Here is a 14,003-nt window from a genome sequence, read left to right as displayed (position 1 = left end):
TTTTACTTATGTTTTTTGTGTTACTATAGTTTTAAGAATTTGTTTTTGTATATTTGGATACATGTAAATTGTTTGTGTAAATACATATTTTTTGAATAAAAAAAACAGAGGCATTGAGGGAATCCTGAGGGGGAGCGGGACGTGTTGGCCTCTGTTCATACATTCTCCTCCCCCCTCCTTAATCTGCATAGAGTTTGTGTTCCTTAGGAATATTTATAATAACTTTCCTCTATGCGCAGCTGAAAGAGAGTCCCCCAGGACTCTATAACAGCTGCGGGTGGATGGTGGGCTTGAGGATCTAAAAAAAAAAAAAGGTGGAAGAGTTGAGGAAATGTGGATGTTTAAACTTAGAATGTTACAGTGTGTAAAGTGGCCACTGAAACCAGCCAACAACAGGTCATAAAACCTGTATACGCCTAGACATCCATATTCCCTACTCAAAAATATTTTCCTTCTATGTTGCAACAAATTTAGAGATAGCACTTTTTTTAGGGTATATTTTTTTTTCATGAATTGTGTATTGTCTTTGGAGACACAAGTATTATAACTTCAGAGTAACAATTCTCTAGAGAAGCCATAAGCTCTATTGCAGTTTCAATTTTTTGGTTTGGTTTTAGTTTGGTCTTTAGTTTAACAACAAACGTGCAATGAACAATTTCGGTTTGCGCTTGCAATTCTCAACCCAAGTACCTACGGCCCAGTGTATTGCTGTAATATGTAGCTAACTTCATGGTCAATAATCATAGATTGGATTTTCTCCTTATTGGCGACTCTATTAGATTATTGCTCTAAGATTAAAACCAAAAATTAGCAGCACAACTTATGAAAACTTATTATAAAACTTCATAAGAAGAATTATTAGATTATGACACCCACACATTTACCAGTAAAATTTCATATTACGTATTCCACAGAACGTAAACGCTTCATATAAGTGTTACCAGACAAATTTTGCCCATTTCCTTGATCATATCTGTAAGGAAAATTTTGGCAAGAGCATTTTTAAAGATGAAAAAATAAAAAAATACCACATTAAATTTAGCAGATGTATTAAAAAATAATCTCATCAGCACTAACAACCAGTTCAAATCATTGACATATTAATACATGACATGCCCGGAGCCCTCAAAAATGATGACACTTAACTCATGTCCAAACGCTCAGTCATGCCCAACGCGTATTTAGTCGTTCTTCAACCGCCAGCCAGGCATGACTTTCAGAATCGAAACAAAAATACCTACTTGTGTCACGAAATCGTATAAAAACCTTTCGGATAAACATTGTAAAAGGGATTGTGTAACTTTTCATTAGAAAAAAATTGTTCATGAATAATGAACAAAGCTTAAAACCATAGAATTAAGAATTCTTAATTCTACGCTTAAAACATTTTATTTTTTTGTAAACGTTAAACTACGCTCTAGCGACGCAATTGCAAAGCTCATTTTAGTTACAGTGATGCACCAATACGTTTTAAAAATATAATAAACCTTATATTTCCTTCGGCCTCGTGGTGTAGTGGTCAGCGCGTTTGCCTACCATGTAAGAGGTCTCGAGTTCGATTCCCGACATGGTTAACATTTATTTAAAAGAGTGTTTTTACACTAGAATATTTCATAGTCCCTGGACTTACCTTCATGTAACAAAAAAATATCAAGATACAGTGCGATTGGTGTACCGTGTACCAGTGCAGTGCCCTATGCACCATTAGGTGCGGAAAGGGAATGATGATGAAGATATTTTTTTACTGAATTTGGTTAGTGGAGGAAGAAATATTTATAATTAATTCATAATGAAAAAAAAAACAAATTGCTTGCTTGTATGAGTGAATCTGATTAAACGAATTCGGGTATGCGGTGGATGCTTTTAATGTTGATTTGTTTAAAAAATACTGATTGAGAAATTCTGAATTTTGAAAAGTTATTTTTAAATTTGAAAGTTATGTTTTGTAAATATTTTAACTGTTTGCAGTTAAAATATTTTTACTATGCCATAACGATATTTTATATTGCACACTTGTTATGTTAATAGGTATGTGTAAGTCACTTGACACCCACGATTTGAAGAGTTTAAAAATACGACGAAGTGGATGCCAAAATATTCATATCGAACCCATTATTCTTGCTATAAATAAATATCTCGCACATAAATGCACACTCACTTTAGTAATATTGGCAAATTATGCATGCCAAACACTTATTAACACATGAATTATTATATAATGCGAAAAGACAAATGCAATACATAACCTAATGTTTGTCACATTTCATCCCCGCCAGACTTAGGCGTGTTTTTTCGGCTGGGATAACAAACGTAATTATTTTATGAACCCTTTAAACTGAAGTATGTAATATGGAACTACATTTAATAGTTATATGCATACATTTATACATTGTATCTAAATTAAATTCTGTCACATGGGCGATCATAAATAACTTGATAGACGAATCACAATAGTTAAATCGATTTTTTCATTAGTAAATTAGAACGCTTTCTAAAAAATATCAATATCATATTTTGTGTTAAGTAAAAATTCCAAAGTATCACGTTTACATTATTTTCTTGTGAAAAGTTTGAGTAAACTATAATATCAATATGTTACCCATTATAATTTCACAGTTGCTAATTTAAGTGTTATGTCCATAGTTATGTTGTATTGAAGATGCTTGGAATAAAAACATTGAAGTACTTATACAACTCTAATAATATACATTTAGTTTACAGCATTTTTTCATTATATTTAGTAACTTATTATAGTTCTTGTTATCAAGTCTAGAGACTTTTCGGTAGGACATATTTTTTTAACACGTTTATTTTACACACATATCTTTTGTGTTATCTTTTATTTTTACAAAATTGATAAATAGATATTGGTGAGGTAAGTCTATAAACATCCGCTACAGGAAACATGGACAAAATCAAAACACTTCCATACTATACTATACACAATAGATTGCTTATCCTCGGTCTATGTAAAGCAAAAAAAACTTAAAATCTAAAGTGTACTAAAAAGTTAAACTATTAGTCTGTGGCTATGTAAAAATTTCAGTCTTAATTTGCCAACAAAAAAGAATTCTGACTTGGCTAGTTTTCCTTGTATGCTCACGATATTAATGTGGTGTGTATTTATTTACCCGTATTAATTTATAAGCACTCCGGACGCAAGAGGTTCTTCATTTTGACATGTTTTGTGAGTAAAGTATGTTGCTCCAGTTTTCTCCTCGCTTTCTTAGAAAAACAAATCTGGTTTTGTTTACTCGTGGCAGATTGAAAACCCGATTTGAAAATTCATTTAAATTGGCCTACTTTAAGGGTAATAAATAATAATGAAATCGGGGGGACCAAAGCGAAGAAATTTGACTTGTATTTTTAAATAAGCTGTGTTTTAATTTGTTTCTTCGCTTCCGTTTATTTATTTACAGTTGTAAAGTTATTCAGTTAATTTATGAAATGTGGTAATTTCTTGCAGACTCTTGTGTTTTTACAATTGTTTCATAAATATAAAAGATGAACTTCTGATGAAAGATGAAAGCGGTGAAAAAAAACAACTTGAAGATATTTTTTACTCAGCTGTAAATAAGATTTATGGGGTGAATGCATAAGATCAAATCTTTTCTATATTTTCCGTATTTTTTTCCATCCAAGTTATGTTCTTCTCTAACGAGAATAAGAATCGTCTACAACGTTAACACGTCATGGACGATTCTTACCTCATTCTAACTATCTCCGATAATGAACTCTATGGCAAACGTCAACATAATATTATAAATTGTCTGAAATGTCTTCGTGTAATAAAAAATCATTTAAAATATACGATAAAAACTCAAATCCTAAAACTAATTTATTAAATTTATATGCTGAAAAAACATGTTTATCAACGATATTACCATGACAGAAATTTCAGCTGAATCAAAAAACTTAGTACTTAAGATTCAATCAGTTAATAATATGGTAATTAAACCATCTAAAACTGGCAAAGAGAGGATTATACAGAAAAGGCATTATATTTTATGTAATACTTACGTCTTGTACATGATGCTCCGTCCGCTAATTCCTCTATTGAGGAAGCAGATGAAACTGACCCTGGGGTAGGAGATAGCTGAGGAGTAGCGGGAAGAGCTGGAGACACCGGAGGCACCTCCACCGCCACTCCAGTGTGCGCTTTCTCCCACTTGAAGGCTGCCTTCACCCTCGTCCATTTAGATATCTTGGCTTTGTCATCTCCCTTCATTTCGGAACCTCTGCGCCTTCCTCGGGGAACTTCCAACTTGCTGCAATACTCCGCTTCTTCTAGCTCTTCCCCTCCCATGGACCTGCTCCTCTGCTTCCCTACTATGGACTGCCTGATCTTCGATCGAGAAGGACTCTTCCACTTCGCCCTCTTAAGGCTCGCGTTTCTACCCGCTGCCAACATGCTATCCAACAACGCTTCCGTATATTCGTATTCTTCCTCGAGATCCATGCACGTTGCCTCGTCGCCGAATAAGACACTAATGTCTGTCGTCTTAGCTCTCTGTATCTCCTTCTCGATCTGCTTGTGCATGTCTTGTAGGTTTTTCAAGTACTCCAGATCTCTGACTCGCCTTTGTAGTTTCGAATTTTGATCTTTGAGGGCTAGAAGTTGGTCCATTAGCTTGTAGAGCTTGTCCAGGTGATCGAAAGCTTCTTCCGTAGCTACGATGGCAACGGCGGTCGAAGCTGATCTTTCCGAAAGCGGGCGAAGTTCCGGTAAGGCGGGCCCTTCGAGCCGAAGCCTCTCAGACAGGTCTTCGCAAAACCGTCTAGGGTCATCCTGTTTCTTGGTAGGATCAGATCGGGGTAATGCGGTGAGACCGCGAGGTAACTCCTTGTGTTTCGCATCAAATCTTCGTCTATGAAGAGGGACAACTTCAGCGTGTCTTTCGGCTTTAGCGGTCTCGCCCGTAACATCTGATGATTTCTTTCTACTTTTCACGTGTTCTTGATGATCGCTTTTAGATGTGGATTGTTTATCCATTTTCAGAATGAATTCAGAAATCGTAAGTTATTATATTGTTGCCCAAACGCCTTCATCGATAAATATTGAAAACTAATTAATCCTCACAAACTTAGTGTGCAACATATCTGAACACACGGCGTTTATCAAAGATCATTTGGTATTGTTTCCACTGACGTTGCTGTATTCTATATGGGTACCGATTAGTTTCTCCTACTGTTGCGCGCTCAACATAAACAAAATGCTTTCATAAATTGTGTCTAAATTCTTCTAAAATCTTAATTGATCTCGTAAATTGTGTCGTAAATCTCGTAAAAAATGAGAAGAAAATAAAAGTCCAACAATATTGCGCGGTGATGTTGAAGCCCAGTCGAAATATCGAAGACCTGTAGAGAGAGACGCACGTGTACACGGGGCTCTATATTACGTACATGTCGAACGGTCTATACACTACACAACACAACGATCTGAGACCAGAATACTGACATCATTCTTGCTATTATTAATTTCATGTAGTGGCACTTGTAAGCGATTTCCCTTGCGAAAACCATCAAATCACTGCACCGTGTTACGGAGAGTTAGAAATAAAAGCGGATCTTCATAATCGCCACACTCGGTAACCACGTATTTCACAATATCCTCAAATCACTCCCGTGTTTTCATAATAAGGCTAAAAAGATTCGTAAAACTTTGCAAGATCGCAGGACAGTTGGCGGCGAAGTGATTGCCGGTTGTTAGGATAAGAGATTTGAACTGGATTCCGACGCCGGCGTCCAAGTGAATCTCGCGAGAGCGTCTCCGTCGCGACGCCGGACGCTATACTGAGCAATCTGAACATATCCCCTTCTGTAGACTCAATGGACGTTTTCATTTACCCAGTTTTTATTTTAAGAACTGCGGGCGCGTTGAACCAGTTGAGATTACTGCGATTTTTACCATTTTTACCTTGACAAATATTTTATTCCGAGAATGAAGAACTTATTTCACTGGTTTTTCATTAAATCTTCTTCAACATAAACTTCTTAAGCTATCTAACTAAGTACCAACTCATGATATATTATTATTATCGTTTGATTTTCCTGTAAACAAAATTTTAATGAATATTTTGACTTGATAAATATACAGGGTGTTCTTTAAACCCTGTCACATCCAAAACCACGATGATCAGTATGGGCAAGAAGACATATTAGCATATTTTAAAAAATATTTAAAACAAAGAAAATTTGTAAAAATAAAATATTAAAAAGAACAAATGGTTGCTTACTTCTGCAGGGGAGAAGCGAGGGGGGCGCGGCCGCGCAGTTAACGGTGTGTCAGACTCCCCCCTCGCCCCTCCTCGTTTCTCCACTGCAGAAGTTAGCAACCATTTGTTTTTTTTATATTTATTTTTTTTTAATTTTATTCATTCCAAAAAAAATATTTTATTATATGTCTTCTTGCGTATACTGATCTTCGTGGTTTCGGATGTGACAGGGTTTAAAGAACACTTGTATATAAAATTTATATCAAAACTCCGTATATGGTTAACAAATTACAACAGGGATGGAGAATACCTTAAATAAGGGAATATGGAAGTCTAGGCATTTACAGGGCTTATGACCTATCATTGGCTGGTTTAAGTGGCCACTTTACACACTGTGTAACATTCACCATACTAAATTCACCACACCACCTAACCTAACCTAACCTAACCTAACCTAACCATACTAGGCAACGCCTGAAAACAATTTTTCAATTTTTAAACTTCTTCTTTGACCAGTTGGTTTCATTACAATATTTGAGTTTGTCCAAATACCAATGACAGGTCATATGCCCTGTAAAAGCCTAGACTTCCATAGTCCCTTCTCAAAAATGTTTTCCCTCTCTGTTGAAATAAATTTAAATATTAATAACTCTCTAGGGAGAATTTTCAGCCAGTCTGCAAGCATTTGAACACTCTCAAACATTGTTCTATTATAGTGTGTTTAAGACAATTATTCACCAAAAAATAAGACATTTATACTTTTTACATGAACAACAATAGTTCTAGAACCAACTATCACATGCACTCGCCTATCCCTAGGCTCCATAGATATGGCAATCAGTATGAGGACAAGGCTGATATATTTGGTTCTGGACTTGATAGTTATAAAACGAGTCTGATTTCTTTTTTTCTCTCGCAATATTATTCTTAAACTTTTCTTTTTATTTAAAAATGTTTTTACCTTTTTTTTTTTTTTCATATTTATGTATTTATTTCGTTATTATTTTTGGTTGCTTTTATGTATTTACCTGCTTGTTACTATTGTTATAGTTATGCAATTTTTATAATTTTTTGTTATGTTTCTATATATGTATTTTTAAATTTTTTTTTCATATTTATGTTCAATATATGTTAAAGGCAATTTCTGCCGTTTATGTAAAATAAATAAATAAACATTTCCAGATTCCTCAAAGATAAAAATGTCTCCACAGAGAATGGTATTATAATAATGACATGCTCTATAGAAAAAAAACATTATTTCTCGAATTTGTCCTAGGTATCGGCAAATTGTCACGTTATTATCTTTGTTTGGTGATATGGGTATAGTTATGTTTTAGGTATGTTTTGTATTCATTTAAGTAAAAAGTTTAATTAACAGTATGCTATGATGTGATTTATTTACTGCATGAACTATTTTATTACAAAAACCATGTATATCTATTATACCATTATGTCGGCATGCATTTGTTCTTCACGACCAAACCATCTCAGTGGACCCTTTCGTAATCTTATTTATTTATTGTTATTGCACTATATATTCATTAAATATACGGCCTAAGCCAATTACAACAGTTACATGAAGAAAAATGCATACAAGAAACTGAACAAAAATAACACAAAATTATGTAGCAAAGACAAACAGGGCAATAAAATAATGGTATACAATATATTCATAAAAATATAAGACTTCGAGCTAAACCATGCCATTTCATCTTCAACCCACACTGTTTTAATGGCGAAGATATTTACGAAAAGCAAGAAGATCTATCCCAAAAGTTCAAAGTTTTGGGACGAATTGACTAATCTACACATTCTGGACATTGGGGCTATCTTATTCAATATTCTTGTCTCAGATTTGCACTCTCGCCTGATTTCATCATTCGTAACCCAGCATACATTGATTTCCAACAGATTCGTCTAAGACAGTGGTCGGCAAACCGCGGCTCGCGAGCCACTCGATTGCGGCTCAGCGCAAGTTACACTTTTTGTTTAAATTATTTAGTCTACAGGTTCCACAGAAGTACTTCTAGGACTATTGCCTTTTGAATTATTGAGGATATTGCAAATATTGCAATCGAATGCATGGAGAACCATCTTATTAAACTTTATGAAATTATTTCAATTTCAATATATGGAGCTAAAATTATGACCGAGGTGAGAACGGTTTTTTTTCTATTTTCGAAGCAAAAATTAATCACGAGATACTTTTTTACCATGCGTCATTTATCAAGAAGCGAAATTTTTTTAATTGTATGGATTTGGTGATCAAGATTGTCAACACAATTGTAGTTAAATCTCCTTTACATCGCTAATTTAAATAATGTTTACTCAATAACACAGTAAATACGGAGATTTTCACTGCATAATAAGGTTCGTTGGCTTTGAAGAGGAAAGAGTTTAACGAAAAGAAATTTGACTCTCTCTCTTAATCGTCGTAATGCTAATCTTTGGCTCTTTTGACTAATGAGTTTTCCGACCACTGGTCTAAGAGATCGGATTTCAACCGCGTTCACTCCGCCTTCATTTTTCCTCTGCCAGTTCCATGTGTTTCACTAAAAAAACATTTATTAATTGGATATTATAAAAACAAATAAAACATTTATTTATATGGATATTATGGGCCATGCATGTTTCCTAATTCGAGATATGTTTATAGTGCCGTGCCAAGTACTTTATTCTGTGAGCGAGTTCTGCTTTCGGAGTTTTAAAATTGATTTCTTTTGAAAAAATAAACATGCCGTTTCTGTCTTAAAAACTGCAAAATTAAAACTAGAGAAAATAGAACGCCACGTGCGTCTATCTTGGCATAGCTTCTTTCTTCACACATACATCATCTGCTGTGTATGTACACTAATGTATGCTCATTTATTTGTTATTTTATAATTTTTGTATTTATCTATTTTTTACAAGGAAGCAGTTGACATTATTTTGAAACATACTCATTAAGTACTACCAATTAAGAAGTTCAGCAGTTATATTTAAAATCTTTAATATTTTTATGCATCGCATTATCAGCGCTATTATTTTTTTCAAGTTTTGTAATTTGTAAATTACTCTGCGTGTGACGTAACAAGTTTTTTTTTAAAAAGTATTAGCGATCTTATAATTTAAGAATGTTTTGAGTATGTTCAATCAGAGTGGCTGGATTTCCTCCCTAGGGAGGTATTTATATTTCAATTTGTTGCAACAGAGAGGGAAAACATTTTTGAGAAGGGAAATTTAAATATAAATAACTCCCTAGGGAGGAAATCCAGCCAGTCTGGAAGCATTTGGACTTACTCAAAACATTGTTGAATTAACTACCTGGTAAAAGAAGAAGTATAAAATTTAGAAAAAAAATTTCAGGCGTTGCCTAGTGGGTGAATTGATTCAGCCGGATGAATCCCACCCACTTGATAAAGGTTTCAGCACTTTTACTTCACAAAAGTCAACAGATGGAAGAGTTGAGGAAATGTGGATCTTCAAACATAGGCAGAATGGTGAATGTTACACAGTGTGTGTGTGTGTGTGAAGTGGCCACTTAAACTGACCAATGACAAGTCATAAGCCCTGTAAATGCCTAGACTTCCATATTCCCTTCTCAAAAATGTTTTCCCTCTCTGTTAAAATAAATTTAAATATGAATAACTCCCTAGGGAGGAAATCCAGCCAGTCTGCAAGCATTTAGACACTCTCCAACATTGTTGAATATTTCACGTTCACCCTGAAATCGATTTAGATTTTGATTTAGGTGACGTATTTCTAATGAAATTTCCAGCTTACAAACTATTGCTTCTAAAACATTTCAGTGTAGAATCAATCTTTTTACACTCTTAGTAAGCACTGAAAATGATGTTACTGTCTATTAACACTTTGAGCACCGGCCGAATACACATAGAATTTACCCTGTGCCCGGCGCATTTTTGTGAAATTTGCTTTGTGAAGGGTCATAATTTTGAAAATACTGAGTTAAATCAATTCAAACTTCTTATATTTATTAGAGACAACTAAAAAGGTCATTTTTTATGATAGTTTTGCCAACATTGGTCATTATGGAGAGCCACATTGCGCATTGCAATGTTCGCACATATACATGGTCTCAATCGTTTTTTTTGTGCTTTGCATCCCGGAGCCGTGTAAACACGTGATTATAATAACCATGCGTTGTGTGCCGGTCCCGTGTTTTCACGTGGTTTACCAGCAGCGAAAAAGTACTAAATAAATTCACTAGATGTCAATAAAATGCACTTTTTAGACAGCTGGTGAACCACGTAAAAACACCGGACCGGGACACAACGTATGGTTATATAATCACGTGTTTACACGGCTCCGGGATACAAAGTGTTAACAGAATGTAGTTTATATTATTATTACATTACTAATTCTGTATAATAATAATAATAATAATACGATACGCTATAACTTCCTGTAGCTCAATCACTAATAACTATCGACGTGTTTAAAAACACGCTAAGCATTTGAGCGATCGCAAATAACAATAACGAACTTTCTTAAGTTATCGCAGTCATAAGTCAACGCGCGTGTAATCTCTAAGTTTGTTTTGTTTTAACATATTACAACAGAAATGAGGAACATTTAAGAGAAGGTAATATAGAAGTCCAGGCATCTACGGGGCTTGTGACCTGTCAATGGCTGGTTTAAGTGGCCACTTTACACACAGTGTAACATTCACCATTCTGCCCATATTTGAACATCAATATTCCTTCAATTATTTCATCTGTTGATGTTTGTGAAGTTAAATAGCTGAAAACTTTATTTATACGGGTGAGATTCGTCTAATTTAATTATTTCACCTGCATACTAGGCAACGCCTGAAAATGTTATTTTTTCAATTTCTATACTTCTTCATAGACCAGGTGGATCTATCAACAATATTTTGTGTTGTCCAAATTTTTGTAGACAACGACTGGATTCAACTCCCTGGGAAGCTGTTTGTATTAACATATTACAACAGAGTTGTTTTGTTTCTTTTGTTTGTTTTTTGTTTTCCTCGTAAATAAATACAGTTCACTGGCGAAAAATCGGTGTTTACTTTTAAAAGATAATAAAATATATTGCATTTGCAAAATAAAAAAGTGAAAAATAAATTACAATTACTATGGCGACTGCTTTTTTTGACATTCGGCCTGCCAATCGTAATGAACCGTAATGAATAGCATGATAAATAATAAATAAAAATAGCAGTTTTGGAATATTTTCCATATTTACACCGGTGAAATTCAAATATGTGATTGCGTAGCAGGATTATACGTCGTGAAACGTAAATATTTTGACATTTAATATTAGGTGTTCACGGATGTTCCATTGTGATCGCGAATACGATAAGCAACCATGGTGAGAAATTGTTATCACGTCGATAATTATTTGTGATTGAGCTACAGGGGGTTATCAAGTGAAACTAATATTAATTTTATTCAAACATTGCAAAATTCTATGATCAAATTGCTACTACGCAAAAATGTATACAGCCAGAGACACAATGTTTCAATATCGTTCATGTATAAATCTGTAAATAAATTATCAGTTTGGGCTCTACTTTGGAACAACTTAATTTGTCAGCATGCGTCGCACTCCGAGTATAAACACAAATTGGTACATGATTACAACACCAGGTTTACTAATATGGAAGGGCTAGCTGTAATAAATATAGCAAAATGACACTTCAATATTCAAATGATTTATTTTGTTGCCCTTTAATAATAAGGAATATTTATGTGTTTTTTAAAAATATTTTTTATTTCCTTTTTTAATCACTATAAAAAAATACCACATTATCTTTTACAGAATATTTTATTTTTTTATTTCTCATGTTATACAAAAATATTATAACTGTCCATTGTTTATTATAGGAGCAAAAATTCATTAACATTTTCTTGTATACCCACGAACAGGCCATGCCTTTGTGGGATTTTTTTGTTTACTATTTTTCTATTAATATGTATTTCGTTGAAATGTAATTATGCTTAATTTTTTAATACTCTGTTTTATTATTATGTTTATTGTAAGAAAACAAAAAAAAATAAATAAAAAAATACAGTATACTTAAAATATTTAACATGTTACCAAACAATATTAAAAATAGTGAGTTAAATACAGAAGTGAGGCGTATACTCAAATTATGGCTAATGGAAAAAATATTGTTTTACTAATGATAGTTTTTAATCTTTATTAATGTAATAGAATATGGTATACTATGCAATGTTTTTCAAACAAATTTATGATTAATGTAGGTTAAGTATAAAAACCGAAGCAACATATTCTGCAGGACTTTACTTTTAAGACTTGTGTAAATATTTTTGTTAAAAAAAACATACTATAGTGTATATTATAGTATAGCGTATAGTGGTGTAGTGGTCAGCGCGTTAGCCTGCAATTCAAGGGGTATCGGGTTCGATTCCCGACATGGTTGACATGAAAATACTTATTGAGAAAGGTGTTTTCTCACTGGAATATTTAATAGTCCCTAGACAGGCACCTGAAGCGTAAGGCTTATCATCTTAGCTTCATGTAACAAAAGAAATTAAGATACGCTGCGACTGGTATACCAATGTAGTACCCTATGTACCATTAGGTGCGGAAAGGAAATGATGATATTGATGAACCAAATTGTATTGTTATTTTTGTTTCTATTTTCTCTTAATTATTCTTTATTTAAATACCTATATTTCGTAATTTTGGGTTTATGAAATTTTTCGTAAATTCTTCGTTTTTATATTAACAGAATGTATTCCCTATTTTTATTGACCATTATTATTACATTACTCATTTTGTATCGTGACTACATAATATTATGTGTTTTATTTTCTCGTTCTTAAAAGATACCTAAGTTTTGGAATTTTAGTTTTATGTAGCATTTTGTAAATTTTAGTTTTATGTAGCATTTTGTAAATTTAAGTTTATTTTACATTATCTACAGTTACATTATTTACTATGTTTATGGAGGTATGTAAAGGGTAATTGTATCGTTAAATCTAGAAAAATACGAAAAAAATAGATTTTTTAAAAATAACTCTACTATTAATTTATTTCGTGTCTTGGGAGGTAGTGCATATTAATTTAATGCATCAAGAAGGGTAGAATTTTTAGATAGATTTGTTTAACATAATTTGTAACATTTTTTTTTCATATATTATGTAGAGGGGAGTTGTTCTGATTGGGACTTTCGGAATGAACATTATAATTCTATACAGGCAGTCATACTTGCTACCTAGATAGCTTCATGCTCATTCGGTTGTACATAGAAAGTGGGTACTACTGACTTTGCAACAATAGCCGATGAACCAGAGATGCAGTCTGTTTGTATAATATACTCATATAAAGGTCTATTTATTTTTATTTTTGCTGAATTTATGTTCCTAATAATGTGTGCCTATATAAGATTTACATATCTAAAATGCATCTCTTATTTAGTACCTTTCTTCTATACTTCACTGTTGTACTATAAATATTTTTTTACCATACATTACTTTTATTGAGTTTAACCATAACAATAAACTATGTTTTCTTTCTATTATATTTGACTTTGTATTTAAATTTAATTTTGTATAAATTGGCCACGGCCGTTAGTTATAATAATAAATAAATAATTTTCACTTTAGTTTTTTGTGCATGGTTATTTACTTGAGTACTGTGCTATTGACTCATCCCTATCCAATTATACCACATTCTTTTTTTTATTATTTCAATTATCCAACAAAATAAATACAAGTATTTACAAAGCTTCCAAAATATACAAATATAATAGATTCAAGGTTTTAAAACCATATTTTTGTGGCTGTAGCCACTCCA

The 14,003-nt window shown here is 33.1% G+C and overlaps 1 protein-coding gene across 1 annotated transcript in view; it reads right to left on the bottom strand.

Moving 5' to 3' along the window:
* The window catches only part of LOC148275804 (uncharacterized), an 82,114-nt gene extending 76,317 nt beyond the window's left edge, over positions 1-5,797 (bottom strand). Inside the window, exon 1 of the mRNA XM_088235172.1 lies at positions 4,021-5,797. Coding sequence (XP_088091298.1) covers positions 4,021-4,993 — 973 coding nt within the window. The 5' untranslated portion in view covers positions 4,994-5,797. The remainder of the gene's footprint in view (positions 1-4,020) is intronic.
* Positions 5,798-14,003: the final 8,206 nt, after the last annotated feature.

This window comes from Micrasema longulum, unplaced genomic scaffold, assembly GCF_059751315.1.
Source record: "Micrasema longulum isolate JH-2025_06_02 unplaced genomic scaffold, ASM5975131v1 h1tg001341l, whole genome shotgun sequence".
Classification (NCBI taxonomy): domain Eukaryota; kingdom Metazoa; phylum Arthropoda; class Insecta; order Trichoptera; family Brachycentridae; genus Micrasema; species Micrasema longulum.
The sequence above is the reverse complement of the archived record's forward strand: the minus strand, read 5'-3'. Positions and strand labels throughout refer to the sequence as shown.